The sequence below is a fragment of the Poromitra crassiceps genome, assembly GCF_964638095.1.
Source record: "Poromitra crassiceps genome assembly, chromosome: 8".
Classification (NCBI taxonomy): domain Eukaryota; kingdom Metazoa; phylum Chordata; class Actinopteri; order Beryciformes; family Melamphaidae; genus Poromitra; species Poromitra crassiceps.
The window spans coordinates 30481156-30506408 of NC_139629.1; the positions used below are offsets into that span (position 1 = coordinate 30481156).

Consider the following 25253-nt stretch of genomic DNA (forward strand, 5'->3'; position numbering starts at 1 on the left):
ATGAAGGAAACCCCCGGGAGGCACGGGGAGAACATGCAAACTCCACACAGAAAGGCCCTTTTGACGACCCCACCCGGGCGGTGGGCACTCGAGGACATGCGGACGGGCACGCATTCCTTCAGCGTTCACAGCGTCCCAGGTGGGAATCGAACCCAGGACCTTCGAGCTGTGAGGCGACAGCGCTTACCACTGCACCACCGTACCCCCCCTGCACAATCTTTTGAGAGTCTGGTTGCTAATACCTCCACTCTGGACTAGCAGGGAAAAAGGCTCCGTTACCTTTACAGCAGGGGTGGCCAAACTACGGCCCGCGGGCCAACTGTGGCCCGCTGCCCGTTTTTAAGTGGCCCGCCATGAATTTAGAAAAAAAAAAAAAAAATGCTAAAAGCGTTTTTCCGTTTTTCTGTTTCAAAGTTTAAAACAAAACGAAAACGAAAACGGGGAAAAAACTGAAAAACAAAAACAAAAAAACGGATTCCCCCCATTTCGTTTTTTCAATTTAAAACCATTGAAAATGGGTTATACTTGGGCACCCTGACATGGTCTATTTATAAAAAAATAAAAATAAAAACTGAATTAATGTTTAATACTAATGTTATGTTAAATTATCTCTGTCTTAACACGTTCACTGCCGTCGACGAGTTAACTCGTCAAAAAAACAACAACGGTTGACTGCTGTGGACGAGTTAACTCGTCAATTTTTTTTTTTTTTTTTTTGACGGTGGGACGTGGATCAAACCCTTTTACATCTTCTATAAAAATATGGGAGCTATTGAATGTGTATAACCTATTTTACCGACCCACTAAGTGGCGACAGTGCTCTCGAGACTAGAGGAAGCCGAGCAAAAACACCAGGAAAAAGCGTGAGGAAGCCATTCTCATGAAAATGGTTTGGCGAAAACGCTTTCGCGCTGGCGCACAACGGTGGGGGATTCCAAAAATAGACTCTGGGTGCAACACACTTTGAAACACCAGCAGAAAGCCCAGAATCGCACGCAGCTTCATCCCAGCTCACAACCGAAAACCCAGAAACGAACGAGCCCCATCCAGACTCGCCCGACGAGCGGCCGCCAGCAGCCAGGCAGCACAGACAGGCAGCAGAGACTCGCCTGTGACAAACGCTGCAAAGCCACCAGAGACACACCCACGGAGGGAGGAGTTTGAAGGAGAGGGGGGTGGGGGTGCTGTTATGGAGGAAATTACTGTTCAGAACTATATTGTTTAGATGTCTGATGTCTCACTGATGCCAAAAATAAATGGTTAAAGTGACTGTTCTGCCTGTTCTATCGAATTTCACAAAAATGCATTTTTCTCAGCTTTCCTTCTCAGACGCTGAAACCATGCTGTATTCAACTGCTAATGCCTACATAACAGAACATGATAAAAACTAACTCTTTTAGACAGAGAAAGCACACATTCTATTAGTTCTTTTGAGATATTTTGTGTTCACAAAGTCCTAGCAGAAAATAATCCTCGGCTCTTGAAAGATGAGCCAGAATCCTCAAAAAAAACCTTGGCAGAAGCTACCTACAGTATTGGAAAAACTGTTGGCAGTGAATGTGTTAACCTGTTGGCACAGGAAAAGAAAATTTGATAACATACAGAAATACCCATTGTAATAGGTGAGCGCATCAATAAACGATGTGTCATATTTATTTAGGTAGAAATTCAATTTTTGATGGCACAAGGGTTTTCTGGTCCAATTTTTTTGCCACGAAAACTGCCGCGCTTAATATTGTTTGGCCCGCGACTCCTTATATTTTTCTGTATGCGGCCCACAACCAAAAAAGTTTGGCCACCCCTGCTTTACAGCCATCCGCCGAAAGTACCAAGCGCAGGCCTGCTTTATTGCACAATCCAAATCTTCGTAAAAACTGGACATTTTCAGTGTGTAGCAACGAGCTATAGTCTAGTACAGGGGTGCCCAAACTTTTTTGACCCAAGATCTACTTTTCAAGTAGCCAGCCTCCCGAGATCTACCAGTCCAGTTTCAACATCGCAAACGCACACACATCGTTTCCAGCCTGAAGTAACTAACCTCACAACACTTTCTCGTTGTCCCACAACCACTTGACATTAGGGCTGTGAATCTTCACTGGCCACATGATTCGATTCGATTACGATTCAGAGGGCTACGATTCGATTCGATTACGATTATCGATGCATCTTAAATCGATGCATCACTTTTTCCCCCAATACATGATTTATTTTTTCTCACTTTACAATACAATTGCATTGTATTATGATCCATAATTAAAATAAACAACTGCATTATATTTTATTTTATTATAATTATTATTATTTTTTTTTACCCCCTCAAAGCCATGCGATAAACCACACTACCTTCGCGATCGACCGGTCGATCGCGATCGACGTATTGGGCACCCCTGGTCTAGTAGGAAGGAGGGGGTATCATGCACCCCCCGGAAATATACTTCTAATCAGCATTTCTAGATTGGAAAAATTGTGTAAAAAATTATGAGCTATGTTAAAAAGTTGTGAAAATGTCCCACATATCATTTTTATGCAAATTAGTGCCACCATCACCAAAAAGTATATTTTCACTATATCTCAGCCAATATTGCAGATAACTGAACAAATAAGGTGTCTAGACCCATGTTTTGAGGGTCAAGGATCATAATAAAACTATTCCTGAAGTAGCCACATGTATCTGTGGCATGCTACTATGCAAATTAGTGCTGCCATTATGAAAATATACGTTTTTTGTTCATGTACTAAATACCTCAGTCCAAAGTTCAACCCCTTCGCTGATGCCAACTGTGTATTTTGCTGGGTATTCAACCTCCAAAAAACAAGGTAAGAAGCTAACTCAGCTACACACCACACTACATCACAATACAGATGTGTAACAGGCCACAATTCTACTACAGGGTGGAGAGCTAGTAGCTAGTTAGTACTACTAGCGAGCTAGTAAACATATTAAGAACCTAGTTTATTGATGAAGCTGGGTTCATCTCTTATCTGATAATAAGGAGTTACGCTTAACGCACGCAAGGCACGCAAGCTAGAACTGACCGTGCAATATTTCTAGTCAGATTTAAAAGTCCAGATGTCATAACAGGGTGCCTTTAAGTTAATGGTGATTTGGTGGAAGCAGACAGTAAGCTTGTATGCCCAAAAGAAAACAGAGTGTAGGTCCTGCAGCCCACAAATGCTGTCCAGCTACATGCATGCTTCATGTGCCATCATGTCTGATCATGGTCATTTTACACTCCTCACTAAAATCAAAGGAACTGCTACAGAAAAACTACAACAGCTTCATACAATCTGGAACTGACGTCTCCACCAGTCACATGAGTCCCCATACCGTATGCAATAAGTGTGTGAGCAGATCCCTACAACTCTCCCCGATGACCTGGAAAGTATTGGGTCCTTCGGGATCAATAAAGTATCTACCTACCTACCTACCTACCTATCACCGCAACTTTTATCAGCACTTTACAGGCAATCTTCATCTTCTGGTAGATGATATAGAACCAGAACCATCAACCTCACAGTGGCATCGCTCCCCCTGTAAATTGTCTTCAGGGGGTTCTGCTAGATTCATCTTTACACCAGAGTACATTTGTTGTGACAAAGTTGAGATCAAAAATGGTCATCGCAACACTAGTCGTGTTTCCATTACTCTCAGAAATGCGCAAAATCTATATATCGCAATAGAAAGTGGGTAATGGAAACACGTAAATTTCGAAAAACCTCCCAAATATCGCAAAAAGTTTTTGCGCTCTCATGAGGTGGTTTTTCAGACGTGTCGATATAGCAGTTTATCGCAAAAGTGTAATGGAAACACATTTTTCGCATTTGCATGTCATGTGACCCATCTTCCCCTTTGGAAACGGAGCGGAAAATGAAAGGAAAATGAGGGAGAAACGGTTCGATAAGCCGTGGCAAAACCTCCGCAGCAATTGGAAAACTTTTAAGCAACGCTACCTAGCAGAAAGACGAGTGTTGTGCAAAAGCGGAGCTGGGGAAAATAGATCATGTTTAATGACAGAAATCGCTCCATGGTGACAGGCTGCCTGTCTGTGTGCGCGCAGTTGTAGGCTACCTTTTTTCCTCTGCCTCTCGCGCTCACTGCATTCACTGCAGCCAGCAATATGTTGACACTCATTTTCTTTTGAATTGATAATCAGGCTCGTTTATATGCGTTGTAACTTCATGTTGTGATTTGCATTGAGCATGCAGGGGACGGGATTTGGGGCAGATCCCCGTGCGTAATCACTGTGGCAGCTGCTGCAACGGGGAATTTCGTTCAGGTGTGTGCGCCGTCACTCAAACTTAACTTCAATGGAAACGCCTACAAGTCGCAATTGTACATTGTCGAAATTGTAGAAATATCGCAATTATTTTGCGAAAAACTGTAATGGAAACACAGCTACTGAGAAACCTGAATACTTCTCATCTTATAAGAACAACGAAAATGCATGGGAGCAAATTGAATCACGGGCCAATAAAATGGGTCTAGTTCGACTTCATAGGCAGGCAAAAGGCAAAGACCTCTTTGCTTGTGAGGCCAAACACCATCCATCATGCTTTAAATATTTCCGCACAACATTCGCTAACTATGAGCCCCCTAGTCCACCTAGTCCACCTAGTCCAGGCACGGGCTGCTTGCCGCTGCTTCTGATATACCTGCTGAAGAACCAGATGTAGCACTCTTGCATCTTAGTAGCATAGATAGACAGTGTCATTCTCTGCAGGTGTGAATGATGAGCCATCAGGAAACTTTGGGCCAACACGAGTAAAATGTGTAAAGGGTGAGAGAGTTTCTGGTGTGTCAACTTTCAGGCTACGCTGTTACGACTTGTTGATGCAGCATTCGGACCTTATTGCTCTCGAACCCAGTCTTGACCTCCTGCACCATTATTCCTCCCACACACTGTTGCTGTCGTGCACATTGATAGTGGTTTTATTCAAGTTATCCAACTCACAGTGGAATATGAGGTTGCCTTCTCCTGTCACAATTTTGTGTGTTCGATAGGCTGAGACTTCATCTAGGACCTTGGCCAGGGGAGTTTCCCGTTCTACTGTAAGTCAAAATCGTAGCTCTCAGAGTGGCCAAGTCTGTCTAATATCATGGTGAACTGCCTGCTTCGGAACAAGTACCTGGCGGTCACACAGAGTAGAATGTGTTTGGGTAACTTCCATTTTCCCTCTGACACTGCCCGGCACAGGTCTTGCCAAATACCAGAAGAATACCAGACGCTTCATACAGTGAACGCTGCAGACGCTGCATTTGTCTCTACTTGCCAGCAATAACCGTGCTGAGGAACTGGATGAGGTCCTGCGGGTGGGAGATGTTCAGAAGTGATGTTCAGAAGTGAGCTCCATATCGTTGGCTGTTGGCGGCCACAGTAGATCATTGGACTCTATGAAAGCCTGTTGGACATTCAGACGAAGTAGGAGAGCAACATTTTGGTACTTGTCTGTGCTTCCGGGAGTGTACGCTCGTGCAAGAGGATTAGAAACGCTGATATTCAAGCTGTATACATGATCATCCAGTTTGTGAAGTGGATATGCTCCTTGATTGGGTTCTTCTGTAGGCATTTCAGTAGATTCTCAGAACGATAATCTCAGTTCCCGTACCCATTCAATTTCAGTTCTTTGACAAGAGCAATCGCAAAGAAGATAGCTGTGGGACCTAATTTTGCTGGACGACATAAGTTTGAATGTGTTCCAGTACCAAGATGAATGCTTTTTCATGGGTGGCTGACATGCAAGGCTGCTCGTTATGCTTTGCTCCTTTTGGCTCTGCGAATCTCGCACTCATAGTTAGCGAATGCTGTGCGGAAAGATTTAAAGTTCTTTGACCTCACAAGCAAAGAGGTCTTTTACCTTACGAATTAGACCCAATTTCTCAGCCTGTGATTCAGTTTGCTCCCATGCATTTTCGTTGTTCTTATAAGATGAGAAGTATTCAGGTCTCTCAGTGTTGCGATGATGGTCTTTGATCTCAACTTTGTGACAACAAATGTACTCTGGTGTAAAGATGAATCTAGCAGAACCCCCTGAAGACAATTTACAGGGGGAGCGATGCCACTGTGAGGTTGATGGTTCTGGTTCTGTATCATCTACCAGAAGATGAAGATTGCCTGTAAAGTGCTGATAACAGTTGCGGTGATAGCCAACACTTTCCAGGTCATCGGGGAGAGTTGTAGGGATCTGCTCACACACTTATTGCATACGGTATGGGGACTCATGTGACTGGTGGAGACGTCAGTTCCAGATTGTATGAAGCTGTTGTAGTTTTTCTGTAGCAGTTCCTTTGATTTTAGTGAGGAGTGTAAAATGACCATGATCAGACATGATGGCACATGAAGGATGCATGTAGCTGGGCTGCAGGACCTACACTCTGTTTTCTTTTGGGCAAGCAGGCTTAATGTCTGCTTCCACCAGATCACCATTAACTTATACCCTGTTATGAAATCTGGACTTTTAAATCTGACGAGAAATATCGCATAGTCTGTTCCAACCTGCGTGCCTTGCGTGCGCTAAGTGTAACCCCTTATTATGAGATAAGAGATCAACCCAGCTTCATCAACAAACTAGGTTCTAGCCAGATTCAATATAGCTCGCTAGTAGTACTAACTAGCTACTAGCTCTCCATGACCACGTTTTTACCCTGTAGTAGAATTGTGTCCTGTTACACGTCTGTATTGTGTGGTAGTGTGGTGTTCAGCTGAGTTAGCTTCTTACCTTGTTTTTTGGAGGTTGAATACCCAGCAAAATACACAGTTGGCATCAGCGAAGGGGTTGAACTTTGGACTGAGGTATTTAGTACATGAACAAAAAATGTATATTTTCATAATGGCAGCACTAATTTGCATAGTAGCATGCCACAGATACATGTGGCCACTTCAGGAATAGTTTTATTATGATCCTTGACCCTCAAAACATGGGTCTAGACACCTTATTTGTTCAGTTATCTGCAATATTGGCTGAGATAGGCTATAGTGAAAATATACTTTTTGGTGATGGAGGCACTAATTTGCATAAAAATGATATGTGGGACATTTTCACAACTTTTTAACACATTGACTGCCAGACGTTTTTTTCTTGCTGTAGGTAGCTTCTGCCAAGCCGTTTTTTGAGGATTGTGGCTCATTTTACAAGAGCCGAGGATTATTTTCTGCTTGGAGTTTGTGAACATACAATATCTCAAAAGTACTAATAGAATGTGTACTTTCTCTGTCTAAAAGAGTTAGTTTGTAGAGTTAGTAGTTATGTAAGCATTAGCAGTTGAATACAGCATGGTTTTAGCGTCAGAAAAAATATTCAGAGATAAACGGCTTTTTGTGAAATTCGATAGAACTGTCACTTTAACCATTCATTTTTGGCATCAGTAAGACCTAAACAATAGTTTTGAACAGTAATTTCCTCCATAACAGCAGTAAACTTCCCTCTGCTCAACTCCTCCCTCCTGTGGGCGTTCTTTTTGGCTGCAGCGCCATGTCACAAGCACTTTCCTACCTTTGCAAATGCACTTTCTCATACTCTCGACCTCTCAAATAAATTTCTGAATAGAAATTAAATTACTCTAAATTATAGCGAAAAAGAAACAAAAAAGAATGGGTTGAAAATCCCATTCTAAAAGCCTTTTAGAATGGGATTTGTTTCCAATTTGGTGTCGGACTAGGGGGCAGTCCCCGCTTGTCACCAGTTTGCTTTGCTGCTGCTGTGCGGGTGTGAGCCTGTCTGTGCGGCCGCTCTTTGAGGAAGCCCGGCTGGACTCGCCCGCCTCCCGGAGCCCTGGCCGAGAGCTCCGATGAAGCCCCTGCGACTCTGGTCATATTTACGCTGCGTGCCTCAAAGTGTGCTCCATCCGCAATCCACGATGCAAGTTTGCAATCCCGCACCGCCAGCAATCAACGCGAAAACGAAAGCGCCTCCGCCAATCCATTTGAATGAGAATGGAAATGGATCACACTGCTTTTTGCTTGCCTTCCTACTTCCTTGTCGCCACTTAGTGGGTCGGTGGAATGGGTTGTACACGTTGTACACGTCCAATACTTATATAAGATATGTAAAAGGGTTAGATGCACAACCCCCCGTTAAAAAAAAAAAATCGATGCCAAAAACGTGTTTACACGTTGTTGGCAGTCAACAGCTGGATTCTGAAAACGTGTTTACACGTTGTTGGCAGTGAATGTGTTAACATAGCTCATCATTTTTTACACAATTTTTTCAATCTAGAAATGCTGATTAGAAGTATATTTCCGGGGGGTGCATGATACCCCCTCCTTCCTACTAGACTACTAGTGTTGGTGTCTCCCAGCAGCAGAGGCATTTGAGACATGCAGGGAGTGGAAAGGAGATCCATAAATGGTCGCAGCCGGTCAGTCGGAGCCGGTCAGAGCCAATGACAGAGCTTGCATGGAGCGGAAAGGGATTTTCTTCTGCTAGCCGACTGAAATAGTCGGCCAATGGCAGCTCTTACACCAGCAGTCTGCTTCAATGCAGTCAGACTAGGATTAAGGTCATCCGAAAATGCTGTTTACATGGCAGTGTCGTATTCAGAGGATTGTCTTAATCAATGTGTCTTACCTAAGGAGTGTGCTGCTGTGGTTTTGGAGCTGAAGAAGCGTCCCAGTCCCAGGTCACCTAGCTTCACCTCCCCTGTGGCTGTTATAAACACGTTGGCTGGTTTGATATCTGACACACACACACACACACACACACACACACACACACACACACACACACACACACACACACTTAAATGCGATATTTCATCATCATCATGGGCCTTGGATTATACTGTCACCGTTGACGGCAGTCCTGACGATGTCATGTATGATAATCAGTCCTGACTATGTCATGTATGATAATCAGTCCTGACTATGTCATGTATGATAATCTTGCGAGGCAGCTGGATTGCAGGTATATTTTTAAAGCGCCTGCCCCTTTCCCTCATCTCAAAGACAGGAGAGAAATGTTACATTCTACCCAACATCCTGGGTTTGTTGCAACAACACTTAGGCCTTGGCCACACTGATCCGTGGTGTCTGTCCGTGTGCGTTCATTTCTCTGTTCACTTGCATTCCTTTTCAATGACAGCTGTCCGACTGTCCGTGGAGTACTCAGAAGCGTACGTATCCAGAAAATTTGCATACGTTTTGATGGACAGAAAGTTGAAGAGGGATGAACTTTTTCTGGATGGACGTATCGGATGGTCGGAAGTCACTGTCCGTTTAGCCAATCAGAGTCGAGGTCTCGAGAGGAGGCGTTCCGAGATTTGTTTCAACTTTTCAAAGAAGATGGCGGCCGAGGCAGTGAAGGAGGCTATAATTAATGCTGTGTACACCATCCCGCTGTTGTACAACGTGATAGTCAATGTCACCATCTGATTTCACCATCTAATCTGGTCATTCGGTGGCATTGTATTGCCACATAAGTAATGTAGCGCACAGAGCTAACAGCTAGCTGACGCCAGCTTTCTTCTTCTCTCGGTTTATAGGCGGGTCGCTGACACCTTCAAGGTGCTTACCGCCACCTGCTGTACAAGTAGGTTACTTGTACATGCAATGGACATAAATCTATCCGTCTATCTGTTCTGTCCATTTTCTGACGGATCAGTGTGGCCAAGGCCTTAGCGTCAAATGTAACTCAAGATTCAACATCATCAAGATTCAAGATTCAAGATCTTGAATCTTGAATCTAACTGCGTGAGTGCATGCACTGATGATGCAGAGAGTTCCCCAAACTTCTGACCAGCCAGATATCTTACCAGAGCAGCCAGTAGTTGTGGCGGGACAAAAATTTTGGCCCCTTGAAACCAGATTAGAGAACCATTTACATTAAGATTAGACTGTTTTTGCACTGAAAGGATTTGTTTAACTAATATTTGTGAACTTTCATTTTCATATAGGCCTATTTTTTAACAGTTATTGTTCATATTGTGCTTAATGTATTAATTAAAAGCGTTATTGATAATGAAGTAGCCTATGCTTCCTCATGTTCATTCAGGGATACTATGATGACAGTGGTTTGGGGCCCCCACTCTGATGTTGCATAGGGCCCCGAAAGGCCCAGAAGCGGCCCTGCAATCCCTCTCTCTCTCACCCCGTATGACAGGCTGACAGGCAGGGATGCAAATCATTCCTCAGCACATATACGCGGTGTAAAACATTTTTGAAGGATGTCCTGGTCGAGGTGTATGTTGTAGGCTTGTTGTAGGCTGTTATGCTGGAATTATGCTTGAAGTTTGGACTGTCGCATGGAAATGAGAGACACTGAATCTTGACGAGGAAACGTGTGGAGCTTTTATACACTGTTAGCGCTTTCAGACAGACACGGTTCTGGTTCTGGCTCTGGCTCTGTTCTGGATTCTCAGAACCTTGGTGCTTTCTGGCGAACCAGCCCGTGTTCACACCAGTTTAAGCGGAACCAAAGTGGGAGGACATTATTCGGTAGTCCTTCTTCAGTTTATTTTTATTTTTTTAAGTTTATTAATTATTTGGTCTGGCGTTCGAGTGAACCCAGCCTTCGCCCTCTCTTCTGCAAGTTCGGCATATGATTTGCTCTTTCTTGTACTGCTTTCTAGCTTTTCTTGAGATTCGGTAGATGCCCAAATCGCCACTAAACATTTGATTTGGTTTCCTCAGGAGACCACTGCAAATTATTTTTCTCTGTGTTGTCACTGCCTTCTTCTCCTTCCTGCTCGTTTTCACAGCCTAGAATGAGACACGCCCACTGATGATGTCACGGTTCCCAAGGAAAACCAACTATTTTTTGGTTCCGCTGAGAACCAACTTTTCAGGTTCCGAACCAATTATTTTTTCGGTCTGAACGCGCCGGCCAGTTCAGATTAGGGTTCTGGAACCGGAACCGGCACGGAGCCCTGCTGGTGTGAAAGCCCTATGTGTGGGTTTCTGCTCGCGGAAGTGAGCTGGAGTCTTGAAAACTCCACTTTGTCCGACCAGCCGCGTCCACGTAGTTACACAATTCGGGGTGTGCACGGCCTGGGAGTATAGTATTTGCAGTATAGCATTCGTTTTCCGTCCCGTTCAAAGACGCACGGGTATTTCACCTCGATGACAATTTCCTCGTCCTTTGTTTAATCTGTGCGGGGCTGCGGGCGGACGCGGACCAGATTATTTTGCGAAAAACTGTAATGGAAACACAGCTACGGTTGGTCATTTCGTATAATCCGACATTAGTCTAAATGAATCAACGTGACAACATTATTAACAGTATAATCACTATCAAGATATTTCGTCTTAAAAGACTTAAAAGAAATTAACGTGTCGTTCTTAACTCTGTCACCTGTGACACGCCCCCCCACACAGCACTGTTGCGGCTGTTTCTTGTGCGGCTGGGTGGATGGAAGCTCAGATCAGTATTATGTCCGAGGAGCAAACTTATTCGTCTGATCGACTTTATGGTGACAAGAAGCATGCACATTCACAGCTGCTTTACATTAGGACGTCAAAGGGAGAAAAAAAAAGAGGATACATGTCAACTCCTCAAAAATCGAATCAATAAATTCCTAGTCGGATCGAGAGAGGCGACAGACGGTGAAATGTCCGACGACCGGCTCTTGTGGAACTCTCTGATGATGTCATAGGCATTGTGACATCACCGATGATGTCATCAGTGATGTCATAAGAAGGATGATGTCATCAGTGCTGTCATAAGAGCAAAATCATCTTATGACAGCACTGATGATGTTATAGGCATTGTGACATCATCAGTGACGTTATAAATCACCTTATATAAGCAAGTGACATCACATTAACTCAGGCTCCTAAGAAAAGGCCTCTGACTACTGCTGAGAAAAAGCCAGCTCCATGGGCCAGAGAAGCTGCTGAAGCTCCTCCACCCAAGCTGGGCCAGAGAAGCTACTGAAGCTCCTCCACCCAAGCTGGGCCAGAGAAGCTGCTGAAGCTCCTCCACCCAAGCTGGGACAGAAAAGCTGCTGAAGCTCCTCCACCCAAGCTGGGACAGAGAAGCTGCTGAAGCTCCTCCACCCAAGCGAAAGCAGGCCTCCCGTGGGCGAAAGCAGGCCAAAAGGGCCAGAAAAGGTGCCGAGACTGCTCGAGCCGCATGCCAATAGAGCAGGCGAGGCCATGCAGCAGCCGAGCTGCGTATGCGAGCTGCAGGGCCAGCTCGGCAAGCTGCAGGGCGGGCGAGGCCGTGCAGCAGAGATTCTCACGTCATTTTTTGCAAGTGCAAGTCAAGTCTCAAGTCTTTGAGCTCGAGTCCCAGTAAAGTCTCAACTCTTTGAGGGGGCAAGTCCAAGACAAGTCTCAAGTCTCTTATGGATGAGCGTTCTACCATCTGCCACCTGCATGCCATCCGGTCTGCTTAGAACACTGTTATAGCTAAAACTAAGGAATTCAAAGCATGTCCTCACTCCTTTATTAGCATACAGTACCAGTAATGATCAGTTGACATTAGTAGGAGTAGACATTTCCTTAATGTTAATGCACACAAAAAGTAAAATAAAAATAAAGATTGTTCACAAGTCCTAAATCTCAAGTGCAAGTCAAGTCTCAAGTCTTTGAGGACAAGTCTCAAGTGACTGTGTGTGTGACTTTAGTGCGACTCTTTAGTGGGACTCAAGTCAGAGTCCCCATCGAGCCCGGGCAGCGGGCGAGCCTAGGAATCCAGCGCGCGTAGCATGCGAGATGCCTTGTCAGTGTTTAAAAATGGTGTTTACCTCGGTGCATGACTCTGCGTGAGTGCATGTGCTCCAGGGCACTGCACAGCTGCACAAAATATTTCCATATGGTCCTCTCTGGGATGAGCCGCCTCTTCTTCTTGAAGTACTAGGTAGAGAAATGAGGGAAAGGGAATGGTTACTCCCTACAACGGTACAATTCTACATCTTAAAGTCCTGTGTGTAGCATCAATATATCGTCAAATTAAGTGTGATACCTTGATATAATTACTAAGGTTGCCAAAGTATCGATAGTATCAATACTAAAAACTCGAAATGCATACAATACTCAATTGCAACAGTATGGATACCAGCAGTGCTTTCGCTTAATGAAAAATCAAATCGTACTGTACTACTGATGTTTCCCTCCCTATCATTGGTGGGTATCTGTAGTGTTCTGATAGGCTGATGACTAGAGCAGAGGTAATCTGCTGTGTTGTGATAGGCTGATGACTAGAGAGCAGGGGTAATCGGCTGTGTAAGTGCAACGTTTTTAACTTGTTTTATTGGGCTTAGATTATGTAGAAGCGCCTATCTGTCCATCTGTGTTCGTTTATTATGCCTCTTGATATGTTGTCGTTTCCCCTCCCGTGGTATTGAAAATGGTATCATCCTGCGTGTCAGTATCGAAGTTAAAAGGCCTAGTATTGTGACAAACCTAATAATTACCTTAAACAAACGAGACGATGGATGAGATAAAGGTTAGCCTCTATCTGCTAGTGGCAGTTTTTCTCTACAAACTACTTGTAAAACTACAACCAGCGTCACTCCATTAATTTTTTGTTTGAAAGAGCCAGAAGGATTCTGACCACTTACGCAAATGTCAAGTTGAAACTATGCAGTTAGAACACTGTAGATTAAAGTAAGTTAAACACTTCCTCTTATCTTTGTGCCACCAAGAAATCCAGCAGATCTCCTGCCAAATCCTAGCGCTGATTCGCCGATTTCAGTGTCTACATCTGACTGGCTTGTAGAAGGGAGTGTGTTTTATAGTTGGTGACTGGGGGCAAATGGCATACTGCAGTGACCGTATTATGTTTTTTATGTGATTATTTCATACCTCCAAGAACCAAAATCAACATGAATTCCCAGAGCAGCACTATCATCTGGTCATTGGTACTGCCAAATGGTTAGATAGAAGGGAGCGAGAGACAGAGAGAGAGAGAGATTGTAATTTGCAAAGCTAGTTATGTTTAAATCTAAATGTGCTCAAGAATTCAGGATACCCTGCCTTTAAGTTGTTCCAATTAAGTTAATTTTAAGTTAAGTTAAGTTAATTTTAAGACTCCAAAAATGATCTCACTGTTCACAATGTTGCTTTTGGCCAGCAGATGTCAGGGTTAGACTCTGTGTTTTGGCCAGCAGATGTCAGGGTTAGACTCTGTGTTTTGGCCAGCAGATGTCAGGGTTAGACTCTGTGTTTTGGCCAGCAGATGTCAGGGTTAGACTCTGTGTTTTGGCCAGCAGATGTCAGGGTTAGACTCAGCAGATGTCAGGGTTAGACTCAGCAGATGTCAGGGTTAGACTCAGCAGATGTCAGGGTTAGACTCAGCAGATGTCAGGGTTAGACTCTGTGTTGAACATTGCTTTGCTCTCAAAGAAAATAGTCATACAAATAATGGAGAGGCTGTTCTTTTGTTAAAGGATGGGTTTTCCGTGGGGAATATGAATATATATTAAATCTCACGCCCCTAAGGTTTTCGAATCCGTTGAAATTTTTGAAATTGGAGGTTTACTCACAGAGATATCAACCGAAATCCACTCTGTGTGTGTGTGGGGGGGGGGGGGGGTGGTGGGGGGGAGGTGCGGGTGCGGGGACTCGAAATACTACATTTCCCACAATGCACTGGGCTCGCGTGGCCTTCGTTTCCATGCCCACCCCTCAGCCAGGCTGATATCAAACTCCAGTAGGTGGCGGTAATGCACATATATGTTTGCCAACCGCCATAAAACTCAAAGAAGAAGAAGAAGAAGAAGGCTTCGACAATAATAAATGGAGAGAAGAAGAAATAAATCGAAAATAAATCGAAAATAAATTGCCTCCAAATTGCACCAAATTTAAACTGAAGTATCGGGAGATGTCTTCATAAAAAAAAATTCATGCATTTTAAGGCATTTTCGTAGGAGTTACGCGCATCTGATGTTGTAACTATTTTCTGTAAAAATGTGTAAAAACGGGTACATTGCTCAGCGTTGATTTCGTTACTTCAACCCACCTACTACTAGATGTAAAATTTGACGAGCTTTCCAATGCCGCCAGTCCCGTGTCGGTACGTGCTTCCGTTCCCGAGATCGGGTTAGTTTGCAAGGAACTATGGAAAGCTAATATTAGCTACAGGAGGCTATGCGGTTGAAAAAGATGGCTGCCTTTTTGTTTTTCTTCAGACCTCTGAAGGGGCGTGGAGGACCTCTAGAGGCGGGACCATGGCTCACAACAGTTGTAGTTCATAGGTGCACGACTTCCGCAAGGCGGGGGGTGTCGCTCTGACGCGTTTTGCGTCAGAGCGACATGGAAATAATGTGATAGATGCTTCATAGGCATGGCAGTTAATAACCAATTTCAAAAATTTCAACGGATTCGAAAACCTTAGGGGCGTGAGATTTAATATATATTCATATTCCCCACGGAAAACCCATCCTTTAAGGCAGCAATCTAGTAAAGCACTGCAGAAAACATGCCTTGCACTAGTCAGTGTTTCCCATACATAAAGGAATTTGTGGCGGGCCGCCACAAAATATTTGGACCGCCACAATAAGATGTTGACCAAAAAAAAAAAAAAAAATTTTTTTTTTTTTTACAGTGCACCTGAACGCAACATGCAAGATATCCGCTGAATAAGTGTCCAATAAATGTTCATGTCATTCTGGCCAATACTTCTGTTATAGCATTTCAGTCTGGAATATGTAATATCTTTCAATAATCTATGATTTAGCTGCTAAATTGTCAAATACCGCCATCTGCTCGCTACCCAGGCACTTATGTATGTACTTAACCCAACTAACTTAACCTAACTAACTATCCGGTGTGCACAACACTGTCAGCCTAAACTCCGGCTGACACCCCAAAAACCTACAATCCGCTACAGAAAAATGTATATTGTTTGTTTATTAACTGGCCCCTCGCCTTCTATCATTTCACGAAAGTGGCAAAGCAAGTTGAGTATCCCTGACCTATAGGGAGAAATTTAGTTTGTCATTGTAACCCACAGCACAGTAATGATGACATGTTCTTCATAGATCTAGCCTTTTAATTTTGCTCTTAAGCTTTCTCAAAGTACACCAAATTCATGCATTTTACTTTAAAATGTTTAAAAAAATCTCGCGGGGGGGCATGCCCCCGCACCCCTCTAGGGGGTCTGCGGTCCCCCACCACAAATTCTCAAAATCCTGTGGGAAACACTGCTAATGTAGTCTACATTTTAAATATAGCACTGCAGTAAACATGCCTTGCACTAGTGTAGTCTACATTTTAAATATAGCACTGCAGGAAACATGCCTTGCACTAGTGTACAATTTAAATATAGCACTGCAGGAAACATGCCTTGCACTAGTCTACATTTTAAATATAGCACTGCAGGAAACATGCCTTGCACTAGTGTACAATTTAAATATAGCACTGCAGGAAGCATGCCTTGCACTAGGGTAGTCTACATTTTAAATAAAGCACTGCAGGAAACATGCCTTGCACTAGTGTAGTCTACATTTTAAATAAAGCACTGCAGGAAACATGCCTTGCACTAGTCTACATTTTAAATATAGCACTGCAGGAAACATGCCTTGCACTAGTGTACAATTTAAATATAGCACTGCAGGCAGCATGCCTTGCACTAGGGTAGTCTACATTTTAAATAAAGCACTGCAGGAAACATGCCTTGCACTAGTGTAGTCTACATTTTAAATATAGCACTGCAGGAAACATGCCTTGCACTAGTGTAGTCTACATTTTAAATATAGCACTGCAGGAAACATGCCTTGCACTAGTGTACAATTTAAATATAGCACTGCAGGAAACATGCCTTGCACTAGTCTACATTTTAAATATAGCACTGCAGGAAACATGCCTTGCACTAGTGTACAATTTAAATATAGCACTGCAGGAAGCATGCCTTGCACTAGTGTAGTCTACATTTTAAATAAAGCACTGCAGGAAACATGCCTTGCACTAGTGTAGTCTACATTTTAAATATAGCACTGCAGGAAACATGCCTTGCACTATTGTAGTCTACATTTTAAATATAGCACTGCAGGAAACATGCCTTGCACTAGTGTAGTCTACATTTTAAATATAGCACTGCAGGAAACATACCTTGCACTAGTGTAGTCTACATTTTAAATATAGCACTGCAGGAAACATGCCTTGCACTATTGTAGTCTACATTTTAAATATAGCACTGCAGGAAACATGCCTTGCACTAGTGTAGTCTACATTTTAAATATAGCACTGCAGTAAACACACCTTGCACTAGTGTAGTCTACAATTTAAATATAGCACTGCAGGAAACATGCCTTGCACCAGTGTAGTCTACATTTTAAATATAGCACTGCAGGAAACATGCCTTGCACTAGTGTACAATTTAAATATAGCACTGCAGGAAACATGCCTTGCACTACTGTAGTCTACATTTTAAATATAGCACTGCAGGAAACATGCCTTGCACTAGTGTAGTCTACATTTTAAATATAGCACTGCAGGAAACACGCCTTGCACTAGTGTAGTCTACATTTTAAATATAGCACTGCAGGAAACATGCCTTGCACTAGTGTACAATTTAAATATAGCACTGCAGGAAACATGCCTTGCACTAGTGTAGTCTACATTTTAAATATAGCACTGCAGGAAACACGCCTTGCACTAGTCTACAATTTAAATATAGCACTGCAGGAAACATGCCTTGCACTAGTGTAGTCTACAATTTAAATAAAGCACTGCAGGAAGCATGCCTTGCACCAGTGTAGTCTACATTTTAAATAAATCACTGCAGGAAGCATGCCTTGCACTAGTGTAGTCTACATTTTAAATATAGCACTGCAGGAAACATGCCTTGCACTAGTGTAGTCTACATTTTAAATATAGCACTGCAGGAAACATGCCTTGCACTAGTCTACAATTTAAATATAGGACTGCAGGAAACACGCCTTGCACTAGTCTACAATTTAAATATAGCACTGCAGGAAACACGCCTTGCACTAGTGTAGTCTACAATTTAAATAAAGCACTGCAGGAAGCATGCCTTGCACTAGGGTAGTCTACATTTTAAATAAAGCACCGCAGGAAGCATGCCTTGCACTAGTGTAGTCTACATTTTAAATATAGCACTGCAGGAAACATGCCTTGCACTAGTGTAGTCTACATTTTAAATATAGCACTGCAGGAAACATGCCTTGCACTAGTGTAGTCTACATTTTAAATATAGCACTGCAGGAAACATGCCTTGCACTAGTCTACAATTTAAATATAGCACTGCAGTAAACACGCCTTGCACTAGTCTACAATTTAAATATAGCACTGCAGGAAACATACCTTGCACTAGTGTAGTCTACATTTTAAATATAGCACTGCAGTAAACACGCCTTGCACTAGTGTAGTCTACATTTTAAATATAGCCCTGCAGGAAACACGCCTTGTACTAGTCTACAATTTAAATATAGCACTGCAGGAAACATGCCTTGCACTAGTCTACAATTTAAATATAGCACTGCAGGAAACACGCCTTGCATTAGTGTAGTCTACATTTTAAATATAGCCCTGCAGGAAACATGCCTTGTACTAGTCTACAATTTAAATATAGCACTGCAGGAAACATGCCTTGCACTAGTCTACATTTTAAATATAGCCCTGCAGGAAACACGCCTTGCACTAGTCTTCAATTTAAATATAGCACTGCAGGAAACATGCCTTGCATTAGTGTAGTCTACATTTTAAATATAGCACTGCAGGAAACACGCCTTGCACTAGTCTTCAATTTAAATATAGCACTGCAGGAAACATGCCTTGCATTAGTGTAGTCTACATTTTAAATATAGCCCTGCAGGAAACATGCCTTGCATTAGTGTAGTCTACATTTTAAATATAGCCCTGCAGGAAACATGCCTTGCACTAGTCTACAATTTAAATAAAGCACTGCAGGAAACGCGCCTTGCACTAGTCTACATGATCAATTATGAAATATCGGCAAGGGAAGTTCTACCCGAGATGGATTCAGTCCATCACAGATCCCAGCTGTATTCATCAATGATTGATGCAAATGACACACAGTTTGTAATTATTGGTAATGATCTACTGATGCTACATGGTGCATCATGGTGCATGGTGCATGGATGCTACATGGTGCACCAATTGAGTACCGCAGGTATGACATATTTTTGTAGGCCAACCCAGAAGTCCCTGCACTTCCGGTTCCTTTGTCTTGGGTCAATGGGATTTTTTTGTATGGGAATTTCGGTTAAATGCCTGAAATAAAGTCTGTGGTTAACAAAACTATATGAAACTAGGGATGCACGATATATCGGCAATCATATCGGTATCGGCCGATGTTGGTCATTTTTTAACATATCGGTCATATCGGTATCGGTCAGATGTTGCAATGTTAATATCGGTTATCATTATCAGCCAAATTATTCACATTGATATGAAATAATGCAGTAAATCTATGATTTATGGGCTTTTCCAAAGGCTTTGCAAATAAAGAAATGCATAACTTTTTCAAATTCAGTGTTAACATGTGTTTTTCAGTATGTACAAAATGTGATGATCATAAAAATGTGGTTTTATACAGATCATATCGACATCGGTAAATATCGGTTATCGGCCATAACAGCAATGTTAATATCGGTTATCGGCATCGGCCAAAATTTTCATATCGGTGCATCCCTATATGAAACGGCAAACTTTGTGTTCAGCAAGATAATCTTGACAAATGAGGCCCACTTTTATGACTAAATAAATGTGATTTTTAGAAAATGCTTCAAAAGTCATAAAAGTGGTCCTCATTTGTGAAGAGTATCTTGCTGAACATGAAGTACGCCGTTTCATAAACTTTTGTTAACCACAGACCTTATTTCAGGCATTTAACCGAAATCACCATACAAAAATTCCATTAACTTTTAATTTAGACTAAGGAACCAGGAAGTGCAAACATCCAGGTCTTCTGGACTTCATTCCTCAACTCCTGACCTTGATCATCTGGGACAGATCTCCAGCATCTGCCAGCTCCAGGACTATGTTAAGCTCGTTGTCCTCGATAAACGAGTCCAGATACTTGATCACGTTGGGGTGATTCAGCTGCTGCAGGGGGGGGGGGGGGGGGCAAGAGAAAAGAGTCAGCTCATCCTGCTCTCAATCAAGGACCATAAAAAAGAAGGATAAGACATCACTCACGTGACGTCACAGCATTCAAATTTTGCATTGGGGCTAGTTCTATTGAAGTGAATGAGGCGGGCAGGTTCAGTCCCACTATAAACCATCATATCTGTGCTGTTTCACCTTTGATTGAAAAATGCTTCCACCAGATTCAAGAAAACACATGACGTGATGTTGACTGATGTCCCGTTCGGTCGTGTATCATCATGATGTAGTTGAGCTAATCTAGCTCTATGTTGGACCAAACAGGGGCTTGAGTTGAGCTATATGCAACTGCTGGACAGAGCCATGATCTGTTTGGAGACCAATAAGAAGGAAAATAAACGCACACATTTAGATAAAATCATCATTCAGCATTTTTCAATCAAAGGTGAAACAACACATGATGGTTTATAGTGGGACTTCCCCTGCCCGGCCCACTCATTTCTCATAGTACTGTTCCCAATTCGAATGCTGTGATGTCAGTGATGTCTTATCCATCTTCTTTTTTTAGGGTCCTTGGTCTCAATCTGTCATTCATTTAACATGGCAATCAAAAGGTATTGCAGCTGAAAACAAGTCATGGTGCAGGTCAAATGCCACAAATATAATTTTCTAAATGCAAATTATGAAACGTGAATAATTTCAATTGAATGAGTACTGAGGGTACTTGACAAATACTAATACTAATCTCCCGTAGGCTAATGTCAAGTATCCATTAAATTTAAATTATTCACGTTTCCTAATTTGCATTTAAAAATATATATTATTAACATTATTATTGGCATGACAAGAGTAGCGTGACATGTGAAAACAAATCATGTTGTCACATGTGTTGAACTATTAAAGGTCCCATTCCGTGCAAAAGCTGTTTTTACTTGTAAATGCATATATGCTGCTGTCATCCCTCCCTGTAATGAGTGGTCACAAGCTCAGAACTGCCACAGTTGGATTTGTCCCTATCCAGCTTCCCCCTGCAGTCTCCTTCAAGCCACGCCCCCTAACGCTCTGTTCCCCCAGACGGTTAATGTGACGTCAGTCGCGTCCTCAAGCATACTGTGCGCGTCTCTCTCACACAAGCTACCTGCACCATTTTGTCTATAGCCACAAAATTAACACTTCTAGCTGGAGCGACGCCAACTGTACGTGATCCAGCAACTGCGGAGGTGCATTCGGTAAGTCTAGGCATTTTGAGATGTCCTCTTTAGCGTAGCAACCGTTAAGTTAGCGATAGCTCGTTGCTAACGTTAGTTGTGGACACAACCTAGCGTGCTGGTCCACAGACGCTAATCTGATTGGCCGCTGGGAGCCTGGGGCGGGCTCTCCCTCAGCGGCCAATGGGAACTGTTAGTTCTGAATATATTATAGAAACAGACCATTCTTGGGATGCAACGAGATGAGGAAGTGACAACTCCGTCACAACAAACGGGGTTGCTATATTTTCGACAAATTAATCCAGAATCATGTTTTATGGACCAGAGACACACGTTTTTGAGAGGTTACAGCTGCACGAATTGGGACCTTTAAAGTTTTCTGAGTCTGGAATCACAATATAATCTCATGAGCACGCAGTGCATTAACGTTGCTTGCCAAACTATCTCCCTGCATCAGGAGAGGAGACAATAGGAGCATTCAACTCGCCCAATACAACCTTATGGCACAAGTCAATCAGACTGGCTTTCAACAAACATGATTGATTGTTAATCTGCATTAAGTGCCTGCTATTAATGACGCGCAACTCACATGCATATGTGGATCCTGTCAATATCCAATGAAAACCTATGAGGTTATGAGGCAAAAGCAGTCAAATAGAATCAGAATCAAAATCAGAATCACTTTTATTGCCACAGTATGCAAGTTACATACGAGGAATTTGTCTTAGTGTCTGTATGTAGCATAGTGTTCACATCAATATACAGAGATAAGAAGTAGGAAGATAACTAAAGACAATCACAAAGTTGCAAGTGCAATCAAATCGAGTAAATATATACAATATGTGGTGAAGTGTTCTGTGGGATAATAAATATGAATTTACGTTGAATTTACATGAGATTTACAGACTGAGTTAAATAGGCGTTAAATAGGTAGTGGATTTACATGAATTTACAGTCAAAGTTAAATAAGAGTTTACATTGAATGTACATTAAATTTACAGGCTAAGTTACAGTATATAGGCATTAAATATGCAGTGGATTTACATGAATTCACAGTCCCAGTTAAACAGGCATTAAATTAGATATGAGTTACAGTTTTATGGGGGGAGTTCAGCTGAATATATCAGGAGGTAGTGCGCTTGCGGGGGGGGGGGGGATCCTTGGTGGAAGGGGTTTCCGGGCTTTGTTGGTGAGGCTGATGGCGGTTGGGAAGAAGCTGGTCTTGTGGCGGGTGGTTCTGGTCTTGGCAGACCTCAGTCTCTTGCCGTGGGGGAGTGTCTTAAAGAGTTTGTGGCCAGGGTGGGAGGGGTCAGCCATGATCTTGCGAGACCTGTGTCCTGGCTGCATGCAGGTCCTGGAGGGATGGCAGGCCGCATCCGATTATCTTCTCAGCGCAGCGGATGATGCGCTGAAGTCTGTTGATGTCTTTTAGAGTGGCAGCAGCATACCAGACGGTGATGGAGGAGGTGAGGATGGACTCAACGATGGAGGTGTAGAAGTGCACCATCGTGGCCTTTGGCACTTTGAATTTCTTCAGCTGCCGCACAAAGTACATCCTCTGCTGTGCCTTCTTGGTGAGAGCTCTGATGTTCAGCTCCCATTTTAGGTCCTGGCTGATGATGGTCCCCAGGAAGCGGAAGGACTCCACAGTGTTGACTGGGGAGTCACCCAGGGTGATGGGGGAAGGTGGGGCTGTGTTCCTCCTGTAATCCACAATCATCTCCATAGTTTTTTGAGCATTTAACACCAGGTTGTTTTGACTGCACCAAGTCACCAGATGGTCAACTTCCGGTCTGTATTGCGACTCATCTCCGTCTGTGATGAGCCCTATGAGGGTGGTATCGTCCGCGAACTTCAGGAGCTTGACAGACTGGTGACTGGAGGTGCAGCTGTTGGTGTACAGACCAAAGAAGTAGGGAAAGAGGACACCGCTCTGGGCAGCACCTTGAAATCAAATGTTAAAATACTAAAGCACTGAAAATGTAATTGGATTATTGAGGAAGATTGCCCCCCTAACTTCCACACGAATTCACGTAACACCATAAGTAGGTCATCATGGGCCATCTTAGAACTGATGAACTTTCCACACCACAGGGTGTCACTGTTCCCCAAGTGCCAGTAGCCAGTGAAATCTCCGCTTGCTTACTGGCCTTTGTCTGACCGACCACTATTTTAGATTGAATTTTTGGGGACTTGAGGCAGGCTGTATTCACTGAACAAGACCATTAAATCTGTGCAAATCTGCAGGAGACAGTAACGCACACAATCGTGTCTTTTTTCTTCACCTGTCATTCATGATCCATCGCTGTCATGACATGAGCCCGTGAGTTAAGCTAAGTGAATAACATGCTCTGATCTTTTGAAAGATGAAATATCTTACTATACTGTTAATAATGCTGTTGTCATCTTCATTCATTTAGACGAACGTTAGATTGGCTTCACAAAACGACCTACCAAGCTCTTCACATGTGCGGTGTCCTGGTGGGTCTGGTCAATCTTTCTCTCTCTCATGGTCTTAGCATGTATGTATAAGGTTGCATAAATTCCAATAAGGCCCTTCAAACCGCAGCTTTTAGGAGTTGGGCTATACTAAAGTTAATGCTAGCTTGCTGAAGACGAGTTAATGGTACTGCTCCACACTACATGGCTTCCCAGATAGGCATGGTTCATACTAGGGATGGGCATCGAATTTCGAATTTTCGAATAATCGTTGTTATTATCAAGGTCGACTTTTATTATTGAAAGTCAAAATTCGAAGAAAAAAAAATTTAATTTATTTTTTTATTTTTTTGTGAGTGAAATGTTGCATTGTCTCCCCTGATTCTAAGTATAGTCGAATTGCTTGGTTTGAGCAAGTAAAACAATTTTTATAAGCATTTTAAGCAAGGTTTATGGAAAAATGAATGGCGGATGAAATCCCATGAAGAGGGAGAGGGGGTGACTTTGGCACCCCTTTGGCACTCAGACCTGAGCCTACTAAATATTTAATGAACCACTCATGATTGTCAAAACTGTTTTTTATTTTCGAAAATGTCAATGTCATGTAACATGTTCTTTACTTCAGTGGTGCAATGCTTGTTTGAGCTAAAAATCCACAGCAGAAGCTTTTTCTATTAATTAATAAAGCCTTAGACTTAGAATCAGGGGAGACAATGCAACATTTCACTCACACATTTTTTTTTTTTTTTTTTTACATTTTAACACGTTCACTGCCAAGGACGTGTTAACACGTTTTCAGAATCCAGCTGTTGACTGCCAACGACGTGTTAACACATTAATTGCCAACAACGAGTTGAGTCGTCAAACACAATCCAGCTGTTCACTGCCACCGACGAGTTGAGTCGTCAAAAAATATATACGGTATATATTTTTTTGACGGTGCTACGTGGATCAATGCCCCCCGCGTCTCCTATGGAGATATTGGAAGTATTGAATGTGTATAATCTATTTTACCGACCAGCTAGGTGGCGACGGTCCTCTCCCGACAGATATAAAGTCAACCAAAAGCAGCCGCCTCCCGCGGCTGCTTCCTCCAAGGAAGGAAATCAAGGAAATGGCTTGGCGATTTTACAGTCAGAAACGAACGAGCCTCATTCTCATACTGTAGGCGGGGACGGTTTCGCGCTGCTGCGGTGGGGGTTTCCTGAAATGGACTGTGTGGCTACTGTCCATGGTGGGCAGCATAAAGCCTAGAGTCGCACGGGGCTTCATCGGGGCTCTCAAACCCAAGAGACGAGTGAGACCTACAGTATCCACACTCGCTGCCAGGGAGGCAGGCTGCTCAAACTCCCTGCCAGGCTCCCAGCAGCAGAGCACTCACTTGTGACAAACGCAGGCTGAAAGCCACTAGACACGCCCACGGAGGGAGGAGTTGAAGGAGAGGGCGTTCGGAACTATATTGTTTGGATGTCTGATCTCTCACTGATGCCAAAAAAAATGGTTAAAGTGACTGTTCTGCGTGTTTGATTGAATTTCACAAAACTGCGATTATCTCAGCTTCCTGTCTCACACGCTAAAACCATGCTGTACTCAACGGCTAATATCTACATAACTACTAACTCTACAAACTAACTCTTTT

At 43.0% G+C, this 25253-nt stretch overlaps 1 protein-coding gene across 2 annotated transcripts in view; it reads right to left on the minus strand.

The window, feature by feature from the left end:
- The window catches only part of LOC310780827 (serine/threonine-protein kinase Nek6-like), a 126366-nt gene that overhangs the window by 11106 nt on the left and 90007 nt on the right, over positions 1-25253 (minus strand). For both annotated transcript variants that reach the window (XM_083641324.1, XM_083641325.1), the window contains exons 6-8: positions 19857-19967; positions 12683-12791; positions 8566-8673 (exon numbers count right to left, since the gene is read on the minus strand). In XM_083641324.1, coding sequence (XP_083497450.1) covers positions 8566-8673; positions 12683-12791; positions 19857-19967 — 328 coding nt within the window. The remainder of the gene's footprint in view (positions 1-8565; positions 8674-12682; positions 12792-19856; positions 19968-25253) is intronic.